This window comes from Hetaerina americana, unplaced genomic scaffold (assembly GCF_022747635.1).
Source record: "Hetaerina americana unplaced genomic scaffold, ioHetAmer1.1.p SCAF_11, whole genome shotgun sequence".
In the NCBI taxonomy this organism is placed as follows: Eukaryota; Metazoa; Arthropoda; class Insecta; order Odonata; family Calopterygidae; genus Hetaerina; species Hetaerina americana.
The window spans coordinates 15,072,531-15,089,208 of NW_027286181.1; the positions used below are offsets into that span (position 1 = coordinate 15,072,531).

Sequence of the window (16,678 nt, forward strand, 5' to 3'; positions counted from 1 at the left end):
TTGAAAATGTTGTGCCTTGTGATAATGATGCCTGTGGTTTCAACTATTTCGTAAATTTGATTCATTGCCTACTCAAAACCATATTGTGGATATTGTCAAATGTTTCAGAGGAAGTCAATTCCACTGGATGTTCTGAACAATGTTCATCGTATGGCCACATTTAAATTTAACCTATTGTAAACAGTTGCAAACACATGAGCAGATATGACAAGAGATTCTTCCGACTCGGCTTTGATATTTTTTTCTGTAAGGCTTTATAATAGAAGTGTTTCATCATGGCACGGAACTCATTTCTTTTCCATTTTTCTAATTAAACAAGTTTTTTCCTTCAGTCAACCATGAAAAGGAAATCACATGATGGATATAGCTGAAACTAGAAGAGCATTATAATGAGAGTTGAGGCTGACTTAAAGAACCTTTTCTGATAACTTGAGCACCATCTCTTGGATTTTATAAGGAATTATTGAATGAACCATGCAATACATTATGCTATTCTTAACCTTTTTTTCAATTCTGTTTGCTTACTAGCTTACCATCTTTCTCTTTAACCCTTTTACTGCCAGCCCATTTCGGACGGGATGTGCGAAGACTCCCAAGGCTATTTTCAGGAAATTTGCAAGATTTGAAATATTTCTAGTACTTAATTTTATATAATGTATCTAGTTTTTTATCCAGTGCTGAAGATATATTTGGGGCTTAGAATCATGAAACAATAACGGGTTGACTTTAATTTTTAGAAAGGAAAAAATGACAAATCAATTACAAAATATATAAAACATCAAACTTTTATGTTTTTTATTATTATTGGAAAACTATTACTTCCGTGCAATGAAATTATATTATATATTGATAAGATGTAGTTTTCTCTCTAGTGTTGCATTTTTATGATGATCAATTAATTTTTGCAAGAGATATAAATATTTTATGTGACTATACACTCAAGCTCTCATCTGCTGATACACTTATGCTTATGAAAGCATTCATTCTGAAGGCCTTTATTGCCTTTATCTCTTACAGTTTGGGACCTTTTATTTATCCTTTTCCCTTTTACCCTCTTATACTGCACACACAACACTGCTTCTCTTTATTATTTGGCAGTTGTACATTTCTTTTGATACCTCACATCACTGATGACGGTTGCCTGACTCTGTTTCACTTTTCTTGAAGCCATTCTCTGCCAAGTTCCTCAATTATGCTGATGGCATATTGCTACCTGGACAAAGGCTTTTTTCCAGGTGTCAAATTTTCCTTGCTTTGGTTCTGGTGTCTCTAGAAACTCAATGGCTATCTTTGGAGTGTTATCAAAATTCACTCTCACTTTGACCCACTCACCTTTGCCTGGATCAGCCTTTCCATCCTCTTCTTGGTCAGACCCACATTAGTCATTTCACTCGGAGGAAAAAGAGATCCAACACCTCTTTGTCCCTGGCCTTGAGGTGTAAACGAAAGATTCTTCACTGCTAAGAAGAAATCTCTTCATTGGAGGTCTCAGATGGCAAATCACTGTTGTCATCATCAGTGATGTGCGTATCTTCAATATCCTCATATTTCAAACACTTTGACATTTTTCACAGAGAAAAACCTGAAATAATATTTTTTAAATTGTCTCAAAGTTAAAAATAATTAATCATAAAGCACAAAGGAAGAATGAAAGACTTTGCAATTCCGTAGGAAAGAAATCCACTTTCCCGTGGAAACGCAAAGTCTTTCATTATTCCTTCATGTGTTACAAATAGATTTCCACCAAGTATCGGCCTCAACCCTCTCTCAAATATTTTACAAATTGCCGTATCTACAGGTCCAACACGAAAGGACATGGAGGCAGAGGGGCACATAGTTTAGGAAAACATTTTTACTTTAATTCATAGAACGTAACTTTTTCCAATAAGATGCAGTTCTGTAAGAATTTAACGTCACAGGATTTGCACTGATTATTAATAAAATTAGACCACAGGAAAGGTCAAGAAAAATAATTAATATGGCAAAATGGGATGAAGAGAAAGTTCACCAATATATACGAGTTTGTAAAAATATAATGAAAGATGTATAAACATGGAAAACTCCATATTTTATATAATGTAAAATTGTAAGATATCTTATTTTTAAACAATTACTTACTCAATATTAGCCAATCTTGCTGTAAACTGGCACTGTAAAATAAATATAAGGAGAGACAGAGAAAACAGTCCAGCACAAGCTCTCACCCCCACAAAATATCTTCTGCTACTGGCCCGAGGGTAATGAATATTCTTTTAATAAGTCACCTGATAATGTGAGGAATCTCAATAAAATGTCACTATTAAAAAAAAAACTTTACGAATATCTGTTAAAGCTTATGTTCTACTCTGCTGATGAGTATCTGCAGCTATTGGATGCAGCTGCATATTTTCTTTGAGGTGTCTTATATGTGCACAACAAATCATTGGGCAAAAATGAACTGATTATATACACCCCTCTGTTTAGAGAGGTTGTGTAGCTTCATTCATGTTTTTAATGTTTCATCCCTTGAATTAAGGTTTGAGTTCTAGCAGTGCAGTACAAATGGGCATTAAGTTTATCGAGGTACTGGTGGTAACAAAATGAGCATTAAGTGTATCGACAGAAAGTGAAGAATTCTGTTATCTTGTATGGGAAGGAACGTGTTCACCATTAGGACTATTAAAAATTGTGAGGCATCAATCCGACCAGCATCAATCCGACCAAGTGTTTAAAGTAGAAAAAGTAACGTACTTTGATCTTCGGCCATTCGAAAAAATTATTACATTAGTGGTGGGGGTTGAGTAAATTCATCCATTGCCAGTATTTCAATATCAATGATGGTTATCCCTTCCTTTGTCTTTTTTAATTTAGCTGTTGAATTATAAACAAGTTCAATATCAAAATTGAGAAATAACGTTTCTGCTTGAATAATAGATCATTGGGATAGAATTGAACTTAGGCAATTTTTTTCTCTACTAATATGGACCATGAAACCAAATTGCTGATTTCCTGTTTACTCAAAGATTTGCTCACCATATTTTTTGCAACTATGGAATTTTTGAGGAACCTAACCTTACTGGTTGATGAGGAGATACCTTTAATGGTGATATGTTATTGAAAAAGTTACCTGATGAATATGAAGTCTGTTCGAATGTACAAAATGAGGATATAAGTTAGACAGTGAAACATGGTCAGTGGACATGGGCAGTCTAAAAAAATCTAAAAAGTGCCAGGATTGAACTGGGGTATTGGTTTCATTAAAAGAGTAAGGTGAAGAAACATCCATTTGGTCACAGGAAATTTGTTGCAATGAAAAGTTTCACTTTCAAGAAAGTCCATGTCTTTTAATTTGTTTACTTATATCTTTTGTGAGAGGTGCACACAGTTTCAGTAAAACTTTTGAAGATGTCTTTATTTAAGCTTACACCACGTAAGCTTTAAACCACAATGAATGCCAGTGATTAAATATTAAGTGTATTCTGTTGTCCATGGCTAATTGAACTTTAAGAAATTACCATGGCCAACACAGTTTGAATTATAAGGTTGTGATGTATTGAGCCTTATAAATTCCAAGTATTACTTTTTGTGGTTATATCCTTAAGTTACCATTTTTTTTGCAGATGGCCAACTACATGCGTCAGGCAATTGAAGATATATTAGGAGACTTTAACAAGGCAGGCAACACGGAGGCAACCATTAAGTGTCTCCGGTTGGACTTAGAGAGACTGCGATGGGAGCATACGCAGGAAATTTCAGAATTGAAACACAATCAAGGTATGTCATTTCTGAAATATCTTCTTGCATAAAATATTTGGATATTAATGGAATTGTAAGTCTTGGAGGGAGTAGCATAAGTTGTCGTCGTTAAGGAAAAAAACATCCGTAAATGAAAGTCAACAACTGTATTGTATTTTGCATTAACCTTTAATATCACATTTACAATAAGGCTTAATGGTTTTTGCGACCCTATTTTTGCTGAATGTTGGCTTACTCCTCCCTCTCAGCTCGTCACCTTCTTCTGGGAAAGAAAACAGAATTTTTAGATACTTAAAACATCATTGTTTTCCAGTTATAATTTTTATTTTATGTAAACATTTTTAGAAAGTTAGGGTGCAAGATTTATCAGATCAGTGTTTGTTCTTATCCCAAAAAAAAAAGAAAGGTAGGCTGCTTAAAGGGAAATGTTTGCACCAAAGAATTAGATACACTTACATTTCGTAACCTTTTTGCCCCTGTGCTTTGGGTTGATGATTTCAGACAGGATGAGCATTGCAAGCAATTGGGAATGTGCCAGGAAGATAGCACCTAATAGTAATGGGGCATTGTAATTCTGTAGTAGGTGAAAGGAAGGATGGAAGAGAGGTGGGGGGGATTGGGAATTAGAAGTGATCTTTGGAGAGTAAGCAATTGAGTTCTGTTGGAGAAATGGTTTGATGATAATTATGATCTGGTTCAAACATCATCTCAGCCATAGGATGCATGAAAAACTGGGAGAAACAAGTAAGTTCCAGTTAGGTTATATCACACTTAGACATAGATTTAGAAACAACATACTGACCAACACAGTTCCAGGGGCTGGATGAAGATTTGGATCATAAATTAGTTTGCTTTCCCAGTGCCTCGTGACTTGGCCAGTGAAACAAGTTGATAGTCGTAGATAGGAGGCTTTTGAAATGTGGGTGGGAAACCAATGAAGAAGAACTAGGTGTTTTTGGGGAGGAGAGTGGAATGTCGGGAGAAATCTAAAGAATGTTAGAGAAAATTGGATATGGAGCATCCTGATTGCAATGGGTTTTTGAGAAGACAGTGTTAGGCAAACAAGGAAGGGGAAGGAAAAGGATGGGCATGTTGGATGAAATGAAAGGAGAAAGAGCATAAGTGGAATTAAAGATGGACCTACTGTTGATATGTCAGGTCCTTGTTAGACGAAGTTAAGAGATGCAGGGGTGTCAAATTTATGTCCATCTAAAACCTACCTTATTGGTAGACCTCCACATAAAAAAATGCCCTGGGTCGTCCATGCATCCATTGGATCCTACTAAGCCTTCAGCTTGTCATCAGGTGTCCAGCAATTATGACACCAACACCAATGTCTAAGGTGAGACTCAAAACCATATACTTTGGATCAGCAAGGGAGAGGTTACCCTGACTAACCCAACCATCTAAAAGTTATGAAATGTAACAGTTTTGTCTGTTGATAGTCGTAAAAAATTAAGAAAAATTTTTAATTCAGGGGAGTAGGAGAGTCACAATGTGAAATCTTTGGAAGATTTAATAACCAGGAAGGAATATCAATAAAAACTTAATAAATATCTAAATGGAAATAGGGGAATGAAGACTCTTTGGGAAAGGGGGTGTACCTTAATAATGGGAACAATAGAAGTTGTAGATAATAAGAGAAATGAGAACCTATGGCTCATGGGAGAGAAACTTAAAAGAGGGCAGAAAAAAGAAGAAAATTGAAGAATGTAAACATGGTAATCAGGAGCAAAATGTACAAAGAGTTGTAATAAACATGAGCAAGGAACTAATTAAGCCAAGTCAATGTTGTGTAGAGGTCAGTTTGTGGATATGGAGAAATATCAAATGCAAGGAAAAGTGGAAGCACTGTATGAGAAGGTTAGAAGAAAACTGAGTAATATGGGAGTAGACTGTAGGGATTGGTGAGTGTCAATACTTGTAAGTGAATCAGACAGCAAGAGTAAGAAGGTTAGTGGAGTGATAATTGGGATGGGCAGTGATTGGCAGGTGAGTGGGGCGGGGTTGCCCATTATCGCCGGTACTCTTCAGCACATATGCTGAGGAAATGTCAAGGGTAGCATGGGATGGACATTGGGAATTTGGAATTGAGTTGGGAATTCAAGCGGTTGGCAAGATGGTTTAAGAAGTCAGACAGCCAAGGGATTGCTGTTATTGTTGAGAGATAACAGGAATCTTGCGAGGGGCTTGGGCTGAAAACTACAAGAAAACACAGAGCTGTGAGAAAGCTTAGGTAAACATTTAAGGTAGAGGAAATAAACCAGAGCCTATGGGAGGAAAATTGACATAAATTTGGGGGCATTAGGAGAGAAATAGTGCTAGCAAAAGAGCCATGAACAAGAACATGAATAAGAGGCATATTTGTTATATTTACGTGGTCCAGGAAGCATTCCTTCCTGGTATGTATGCTAATAAAAAAACTCTAAAATAGGCTATTACTTAAAAATATTAAAAACCATTTAGGAAAATTGTCCAAAATTACACAAGAGAGCAGAAACAAACCATTTAACATTTTTGGCAAAATATTTGTTTATGTTGAGTAATTTACAGTAAACTCTTAGTAATATGTGTTAGGATTATCCGTGCTAGTCTCTCTTCACCTCAAAATATTTTGATAAAATTAATTCGGAAAGATAGTGAATATGGATCTGTATCAGTGATCCTTTATCAGTATTTGCCCTTAAATTATCATTTGTTTTTTTCTGGCTACGTAATTGGTTTTGCTTTCTGACATTATGATTTCCTATTTACTTGATGATGTTGTTGTTAGACTGTAATTCCATCCTTATCGAAGTGGCTGAAAAATGGAAAAAAATGTACTTTTCATAGCTAAAAAACTCGCATTAATGGCAAGGAATAAAAATAAATGCAAATTTGTTTTCTTATTGCCCTGAATTGTTTTTCTTTTAACTCTTTTGAGTCAGATAAATTTCATTCATTTATATCATGACCATATTTCCTGCATATTTTGGTTATTACTGTTCTTTGATTAAGCGTGTGTTTTGTGATGCATCCATTAGCATGGATAATTGAGAGTTTGCTGTTGTTGAATTTATCTGATTTGCAAGTTGCAATATATGTGAACACTTAACTAATCCTAGCTGCTAAATTCATTTGATTTTCTTAATTTTCACTAATCCTAAATTTGGCTCTAATAACAGTCTTCTCAAAAGTTGAAAATAGATCGCATAACATTGTATAATCAAAAAGACTAAAGAATTGTTTGTGGTAAGTGTAAATTTATCAGATTAGTCCATATATAAACTTCAGTTGACCTTATGTTTTTAGTGTTACTACTTCTGCTTAAGCATAGGGACACTTGGCATGAAATTCCAATTTAAGAATTAAAAAAATTCATATTTGGATGTTTTCTGTGCATGAAAATTCTTTTATGTTTCTTTTTGTGTGCTTGAAGCTGTTTGTTCAAGTTTTAAAATGCACTTTTTTTTTTTAATTATAGAGTTAGTGATAGCAGAGATAAAAACTTCTTTAGACAAGGAAAAAATTCGTCTCGTGAATGATACCAAAAGGCAATGTGAGGCAGAGAAATTGCGTGCTATCGAAGAGACTAAGCGGAAACAGTGGTGTGCTAATTGCAGTAAAGAAGCACTCTTTTATTGCTGTTGGAACACATCATATTGTGATTACCCCTGCCAGGTAAAATGAGATCTTTTTTTACTCTTAGCATGTTATGGTAATGCATTTCATAACTTTCCATGTCACACTTAATATAAAACCATTATAAGCTTATTTTAGACATGTCTTTATCATACAATGTTAGTATAAAAAGTATCGGGACAGTTTTTCAAGAAACAGATTTTTTTCAGATATTGCTGTAATACCTTAAAATTCTGCAAAGTACATCCCTCGAGCAATGACACACTTTTGTAAGTGTGTCATTGCTCAAGTTAATAAATATTGCTAAAATTAATTTTTATGTATTAGGCATTAGGTGGATGTACTTTGGAATTGGGCAGTTGGAATGGGCATCACAAACAAAATTTAATGTCAATGTTTATAAACTTGAGAGAATCTTAATGATAATAAATGTATTTATCTGAGCCAGAAGCAAAGTGCATGTCTAACCCTATACAAGGTTTAATTTCTAGCCCCTTGTGATGAAGGCTTACAAAGTGGAATTTTTATACACTACCCAAGTCACTGGTTTTATTAGAATCTCTACTAGTTCACAGAAATTCACAGTGTAGACTGAAGCAAAACAGTTTTAGACTACGCTAGTATACAAGACTGCTGAACAAAGTGTTGTAATTATGTTAGTTAATTTTGTGTTTATTATTATTTTATTGTTTTCGAGTATCCTAGTACTCATATACTCTGATCTCATATGCTCAGTATTCATGAACTCAGTGCTCGTGCACTTGGTACTCGTGCACTTGATACTCATGCACTTGTTACTAATGCACTTGATACTAATGCACTTAGCATTCATGCCCTCAGTGCTCATGCCCTTGGTACTCATGAACTCGGTACTCATGAACTCGGTACTCATGAACTCGGTACTCATGCACTCAGTGCTCATGCCCTTGGTAATCATGAACTTGGTACTCATGCACTCAGTGCTTATGCACTTGGTACTCATGCACTTGGTACTCATGCACTTGGTACTCATGCACTCGGTACCCATGCACTCGGTACTCATGCACTCAGTGCTCATGCACTCGGTGCTCATGCACTTGGTACTCTTGTACTCGAATCTCATTCACTCAGTGCTCATGCACCAGGTACTCATGCACTCATGAGTGCATGAGCACTTGAGGACTTATGTCCTCTTTCAGTGAGTGCATGAGCACTGAATGAATGATAACTCAATCCATGAGTGCTGAGTATATGAAATCCAAGTACATATGACTAGAATACTCAGGGACACAAAATATTTTGCAAACATAAACATTTTCATTATAATGCATAACCTTCCCTAATTTATCCAGTTTTTGAAAGTTATTACATGAGATCAGTGGAAAGAAATGCTGCTGTATCTCTGTGAAGCATGCCTACTGAGAATTGACAAATGTACATTTGTATTGCTATTTGTAAATTTGATTAACTCATTACCGTTTTGATTAACAGGACATCATAATATAGTTGCAATTCTACTGCTGTTGAACTTTCTCATTTTTGAAAATCCCGTATTAAAAATATTTGTAGGATAACTAACTATTTCAATCATAATGGTGTGTCCATTTGTGAATAAAATTTAGCCTTAGCAACCATATTATAAATGAATTGAGTAATGCTCATCATTGATAAAATGATATTATCATGATTATATCATGAACAGATCAATTGGAAACAATTTTATTTTACGTCAAATAACCTCCATAATGTTACACATTTGCAGGGAAATTGCCGTTTATCAATTTGGAAATTGAAATGAAAAAGAAATCCCTACACTTCCCCACCTCTATTGTGTTCGTCCTTTATACGTGTTCCTATCCCTTTTCCTTATATATGTTTCTGTATATATGAGTATTTATTCGCCGTTTGGCGGGATTTCGTGTTTGAATGTGTATTTGGCCAATGTGGCTCATCTCTTTCTTCTGGCTATGCGTGCCACGAAACGCACTGTTCTTTTCCTGTATGATGTTGTATGAATTCTAACCACTGTCCTTTCCTCTTGTGTATTGTCCATTTCTCCTTTGGTGGGTGAAACAGCCCCCTGACGCCATCTCTTGGCTAAAGAATCGGGGCGCTTGGCGACATATAAGACCCACGGATCTCTGGGTAAATTACATATCCTCGATAGCTCAAGTGGTTAAGAGCATCCGCCCGGCAAGTGGAAAGATCCGGTGTTCGAGTCCCGGTTGAGGAGATATTTTTACTCTTGTGATCCGTTCGATTCCGCCTTCCCCACCTCTATTGTGTTCGTCCTTTATACGTGTTCCTATCCCTTTTCCTTATATATGTTTCTGTATATATGAGTATTTATTCGCCGTTTGGCAGGATTTCGTGTTTGAATGTGTATTTGATGTATGATGTTGTATGAATTCTAACCCACTGTCCTTTCCTTTCCTTGTGTATTGTCTATTTCTCCTTTGGTGGGTGAAACGGCCCCCTGACGCCATCTCTTGGCTAAAGAATCGGGGCGCTTGGCGACATATTACACCCACGGATCTCAGGGTAAATTGACTATCCTCGATAGCTCAAGTGGTTAAGAGCATCCGCCCGGCAAGTGGAAAGATCCGGTGTTCGAGTCCCGGTTGAGGAAATATTTTTACTCTTGTGATCCGTTCGATTCCGCCTTCCCCACCTCTATTGTGTTCGTCCTTTATATGTGTTCCTATCCCTTTTCCTTATATCTGTTTCTGTATATATGAGTATTTATTCGCCGTTTGGCGGGATTTCGTGTTTGAATATATATATATATATATATATATATATATATATATATATATATATATATATATATATATATATATATATATATATATATCTAAAAATTCCATGATTTAGCCTTAAGGTATATCCTTCGATGGGGATTTAAAACCTATTCTGTACTTGAAAATGATTATATTGATCAGTAAATTAGAATCTCTCATGCTTTGCAATATAAGAGGTGCAGCCAGTAGTAGTATTCATGCAGCATACACTTTTATTGTGATAATAAAATGTTGCTTAAGCTAATAATGAATAATTATACTGACAGATTAGGCATTACAATACTGAAAATTCCCTTGACAATAATTTGTATCATGGAGTAAGTACCTTTTATCACACAAGAAAGCTTAGATTACCGAACACATCTAAAATAATATCAGGTAAAAGCATCCCAAGAGAGCAATTTGGTTAACTTGGATGGCTGGAATGAGTTTGAGATACGTTTTTGATTTGCACAATTGGTATCAGGAGTTACCAGCTCATCATATCCATCGCTATGAAATTAAAACCCACATCCAGAAAAGTACTTTGCCCATGCTAGTTAAAAAACCTTACATCTATTAAATTAACACGGTTTAATGCTACATTTGGACATGCCTGGGTTTTTTAATGAACCCATCAAAGGTGTTATGTAATCAGTGGCTCCAAATTTTTGACGTACATGTGTAGATTCATCCATTTCTGAATTTACACAATCCCATGTGAGCTGCTCAAAGGCATGGGGTGAGGGACCTGAGCCATGAATGTGGAGAGAGAATTATGATTGTTAGTGCTTTTTCTTTGTGCTATGATCATGAATTGTATAAGTAGAAAATGAAACCATGGCTTATCATAGCCATGAATTCTATTAGTTGTCCCTAACTTTGTCGTCGTTGTCAGAACTGCCTAGGTAGTTAGGGTGTTGAATCACTTCCTTGCTAATGGAAGTGAAATGATGTGAACCTTGTGGTTAATGAGTTAAATATAATATTGTCTCTGTTGAGTGTCCAGCAGCCGTATCCTGGTTTGTGAAGCAATGATGTGCCTGCTTCAATTTTGTAGTCATTGTTTTCCTGAACTAACCTGCTTTTCTCTATGTATTTCCTGTAATTTGTTAATATTTTCTTAAATAAATTCCAAAGACCCAAATCATATTCAATCTGAGGTCTTGTGAGAATTGGCTTGGCCCCATCATCATTTTCATGTCACCATGATTTCCAAGCAAAATATGAAATATAAAACATTACTTTATTTACATTTTAATGTTGATACCACATATGCAGTTGTTTTCTCTAAGTTAGGTTCTAAGCTATCATGTCATTCATATTTTATATGGCCAGGTGTATACTCATTTAGTCACCTAAAAATGTATCGTTGTAAGTTGCTTTATTTCTTATTTTTTTAAAGAAGTATATATCGGCACATTTTTTATCATTCGAATTTGTACTCAATTCAGGAGATGTTAATTTAACGATATGCAAATTAATTTAGAGTATTTTGTGATCTGAATGACAGTTGATTTCTTTGTGTGATTTCAGCAAGCACATTGGCCCCGTCATATGTCATCTTGTGCCCAGAACAATGGAATATCTGACAATGGATGTGGTGACGCTCATGCCAGTGGGAGTCGCAAAGATGTCGGCGGTGCTTGTCAGAGAGGTGCTGCTCCCCCTCCACCATTCAACCAGGTTGGTCATTGAGTTCAAAAAGACTATATGGATGTTATGAGATGTGCATAGTGATTTTGTGATAGTAGTCAAGGGAAAAAACATGTTAATAAGGGCCGGAGACTATGAATATCACTTGATAATATTTTACCAAAGATTCCTTTAATCAGAGGTTTATGGATAGGCCCTATGGACCTTCAGATTGTAATGAATGTTGGGTACATGTTGAATTACAGGTGTAAACTACTGGTTTTATTGTATATTATATTTGAAATATGTGTAATTCATGAGATATCCCATATTCGTTTAGGCTAATGATGAAAAAAATGGTGTTTTTAATTTTATACATGGATGGTGTACATCGTCATGTCTCTCATGTGAAGTCGACTTCTATGAAGTTGTTATAATAAGGCTTTAATATTTTCTTCATTGTTCTGGATGTTTTGCATGGCTCTGAAATTGTGTAATTTATGTGCTCTGCCTGCTTGATTGTTCGAAAAATGTACCGAAAATATGTTGTTGGCCCATGTATGTTATTTGTGGTATGTTTCATTGCAATACTTAACAAAAATTCTACTCCATCACGATTTTATTTCTGAACTTTGTAAGCCTTTTGGTTTATGAAAGGCATTCAGTTGAAACATACCTGCCAAATACATGAGAGCTGCCATGTATTGGTAAATATGTTCTTATAAAATAATTGTAAAATAGATGGAAAATATGATCATAACTTTTGTCTAATTGTTTATAATCCTCTACTATGAAGACCCAGCTACAAGGACTACCTATGAAGCTCAGTAACCAAAGAATTCAATGCCCTAAAGTTGGTTAACTTAACATTAAAGTTTTTAAAGTTAATTTGTTAAAATTAAATAGTAAATAATGAGAAAGGTATAATTTTTCCAGTGATTTTAAAAGTTTGTCTTTTATGCATTAATGTGCTTTGAAAAGAAAAGAGGGCAGTCTATTAAATGAATGATGTTCAGCTGAATTTCACACCATGAAATTCAAAGCCCTAGTTATACAGAGGTAATGAAAAGATCCAACATCAAGCTTATAATGTGAAGAACTGCATCTAATCTGCATTTGTGCAATATTGTGAATGTTAAAATTATTTTCAAGTGACAGGTGGGCATTGCTAATTTTATCAATATATATTTTTTAACTACCCACATTATCAATTGAAATTGTTCAAAGATCAATGTTAATCCAACTCTGCTATTCGTCTCAAACTGGTATAACTTAACCATTGAAAGCACCCCATAACTTCAATGCATAACTCTTGAGTGAATTCTCTGGAAAGTTGTCACTTTTTAAAGCGGAGGGGTGTATTTAGAACACTGCCTCTCCTTTTTTCCTCCAATGAATTCTAAATCAATATCTACATGTATACTCTGCATACCACCTGTGTATGGTATACAGTGGGAGTACCAAGAAAAAGAGTTAGAATTAGATTAAGAATTGGAAATTTGAAGTTGGTGCCATCATCATGTATAATCTTCGGAATAATTTAGTTTTTAGATCCTTTGGTTTAGGCGTCAGTTTCTCATATTTGATATACATGTATTTGATCCCATCAGGATATGAAAAATGAATTATGAAATAGTTGATTGCACCTTAGATGTGAATCCAGCAGATCATGAGTTCATTTTTAACGATTTTGAATGTAGTCTTTAAAGTTCTTTTCCTAGCCCAGATCTGAAAGCTCATTAGTGGAACTTTCAAGTTGCATAATTGATGAATGAATCAGATTACTCTCCGTTGAAACGTTTTCAGTGCCATAATTGAAACGTTTCCAAACTCTATCCCAATCCTGTGCTTTAAATGCTCTTTGGCAAATGCAAAGTGGGAACTTTCTCTTGTGTTACAGTTGATTCTACCAGTGATAAATTGAACATAATCCAAATCATTGTCTTAATATCTAGCGTTATTTAGTCTGATTATGCCACAGCCTGGTATGGTTAGTAAAATAGTTACTTAAAATTCAGTTTAATAAGCACCACTTGTGAAGTTCCAAAAAGCGTGCTGAATATGGATACCACATATCCCTTTCTTAGATAGGTGCATCATATAAACATACTCTCAAGAGAAGAGTAATGTAATATCTCAGAAAGAAAAATACAGATTTGTCAACTCCACTTAATGTTTAAATCTTACGATCCAGGTTTCAATGCATAGCATCGTTATCACTTGGTATTGAAACCTGGGTTTTAAGATAAATACAGTAAGTGGAATTAGCAAAGTTGTATTTTTTTCTGCAATGGATAAGTTCCACAAAGTATAAAGCCTGAAACTACAAAGTTTGTCATAATAATTCTCATAGTAGAGATCTCATCTCCAGTAGTTTCAATAATGGATTTACTTAAACTCGTATTATTTTATCGGTTAAGTTTTCCTTTAAAGATATGATTTTTTTAAGGGAAACTTTTTCATTCATATTAGTGATTACTAAAAAGTTTTACTGTGACATAAGAATTTAGGATATTAGGAAAATACAATATGGTATAACCTAATTATTATGAAATTCCTGGGGACAAAAAAATTGGGTTTCAACCAAATCTAAAAAAAAATTTCAAATGATTTGCTAGTTTTCTCATTAAATCATGATGCCATTTTATCTGCCCATTAGAATACTAGGCGAAATGACATGGCAGGTTTTGTTATTATTTTTAGCACAAAGTTTGGCAAGAAACTACTGGGCACTTAGAGTGTTTAATTTTAAAGAAATGTCTAAATAAATGTACAACTCCAGGTATAATTAGATGGAGAGATCCATCTGATCTTTTGACCTAACTCGCAAGATCAGCTCAGCCAATATTTTTGGTGATGTTGAAACTTTCTTTTCCAATATTGAAAGTATATTCTTTTTGATTATCTCTTTCCTGCCATTGAAAGTCTTGTGCCACTTTGTCCTGCTACTCTCACTTCTGTTGTGGTGGACTGCCAACATGGTCTCTGAATGCATGTGGAACCATGTTGGTAGTGGACCCTGGGCATCAAGATAAGAGTAGACACTTAACATTGTATACAGTTGTCCTTGTTTCTTCTTCTTCTGCGGGGGATGAAAACCACTATCCAATATAGTTTAGGATTTATCAGTTACTTTTACAATCTACCCTCCCTTTAAGAATTCAGCATGGATGGCATGGTAACTTTGACCTACCTTTGGTCTAACCAGTCTTCTAACTGAGCAAAACAGGCAGGGGAAACAAATTGTTTGCACTCAGATGGATGCGGGTCAGGCTCTGCTCTTCCCCCTTTGAGGTAGGAATACTGAATTTAGCTGGCTAACTGATGGTCTTGTGAAACAGATTTTAACAATTCCAAGTTAGAATCATGCATTAATTTGTATTATATTTGATATTATTTCACATTGGTATAGTTACTTAACATAAAGAAGTTTTGTTTCCAGAGCAGTGGAATTTTTACGCATACCATCAATCGACAAAATTAATGCCATTAAAATCTGTATGCAGGACTTTGCTGTACCTTAATGCTTCATGCTATGCTTTGTGGAAGATTTCTAATTAGGAAATATGATTGCAAGTCATTGCTTCAAATTTCATTGCAATTATATTTTGATTTAGCCATACTAAAAATCTCACAAATTCCTGTGCTTCAGGTAGAGGACTACTTGTAGCTTTAAATCATGCAATATTTTAAATTTATTTTGAATAGTTTTACTGATTATTTGATTTCAGTGAAGGAGTAAAGATATAGATTATATCTAAATAAACAGAATAAATAAGAGGAATAAATAAGAATATATGTTTAAATAAGAAGAATAAATAAAAACATATATAAATAAAATGAATGAATGTAGATATGTCTAAAATTCAGCAAGTTGAAAGTACTATAATGGTTTGAACTAAATTAAAATTTGAACTGAACTTAATTAAAATTTGAACTGAACTAAAGTAAAACTTAATTTGAACTAAACTATCAATAAACAGTATTCCCTTTATCTCAAAGGTCCCTTGTTTATGGTCCACAGATTCATCTAATAATAATTTGTACCATTTCCAATTTTCCTTGAAATAACCTCACTACTTGTTTAATACTTTCATTGCACACTACCCTCTCCCTGTGTGCATGATGGAGATAATCATGCCATCAAAAATGAGATCCCTTGGACAGTTTTTGATGACAGTAGTCTGAGACAAAAAGTATTGATAGTGTATGGGATGTTTAAAATGTAGGTAGGTACATGCATGTGCCATGCCCTTACTGGCAGTTTTCAGAATATATCTGGCCCACCAAGAGCCATGGGGAAGAATGATTCCCACCAAGTCAGAATATCTTAATCCTCTTATTTGCATATGTGTCGGTCTTTCTGCCATCATCACAGTCATTAAAGGGATACCATCTTCTTCATTAAAGGTAGGAATGGTTTTATAACTTATTCAGTGACTTTCAGTAGTGGATTTAATTTCAAATATAAGTCTATTAACATACTTTGTGGTGTACCAAAGATACTTTTTCCCCTTAAATAATGTCTCAAACACTTATCCTAGATGCAATAGAAATCCCCTCAAAGACTCCCTCATGTTTCCTTGTGCCGCTTAACCCAGCCAGAAAATGTTTAATTTCATTTTGATTTTATGCAGTTTTTTCATCATGTTTTCTGATTTAATCAATAATTTATTTAGTAATAATTATTTAATGCCTTATAAGTATTTACTGAGATAATTGCCATTAGAGCAAAATCTCAGGTAGGAAACTACAACCATTGCTTAATCAATACATTAATAAAAATTAAATCGAAAATTATACTTTGAGAATAAGTACTGGAAAGGAAATGATATTAACATGTGCTAGTTTTGGTCTGCTTTACATTGATTTGAAATTTGGCTTGCATTATTAAAATTATTCAATTTACTACAGTTAAACATTTTGCT

The 16,678-nt window shown here is 34.6% G+C and overlaps 1 protein-coding gene across 4 annotated transcripts in view; it reads left to right on the plus strand.

The window, feature by feature from the left end:
- The window catches only part of Zmynd8 (Zinc finger MYND-type containing 8), a 125,019-nt gene that overhangs the window by 41,485 nt on the left and 66,856 nt on the right, over nt 1-16,678 (plus strand). For 3 of the 4 annotated variants that reach the window (XM_071599438.1, XM_071599441.1, XM_071599439.1), the window contains exons 15-17: nt 3,600-3,753; nt 7,199-7,395; nt 11,652-11,801. In XM_071599438.1, coding sequence (XP_071455539.1) covers nt 3,600-3,753; nt 7,199-7,395; nt 11,652-11,801 — 501 coding nt within the window. Of the gene's footprint in view, nt 1-3,599; nt 3,754-7,198; nt 7,396-11,651; nt 11,802-12,163; nt 12,511-16,678 lie in introns of those variants that run through there. The other variant, XM_071599442.1, reaches the window with a different exon arrangement.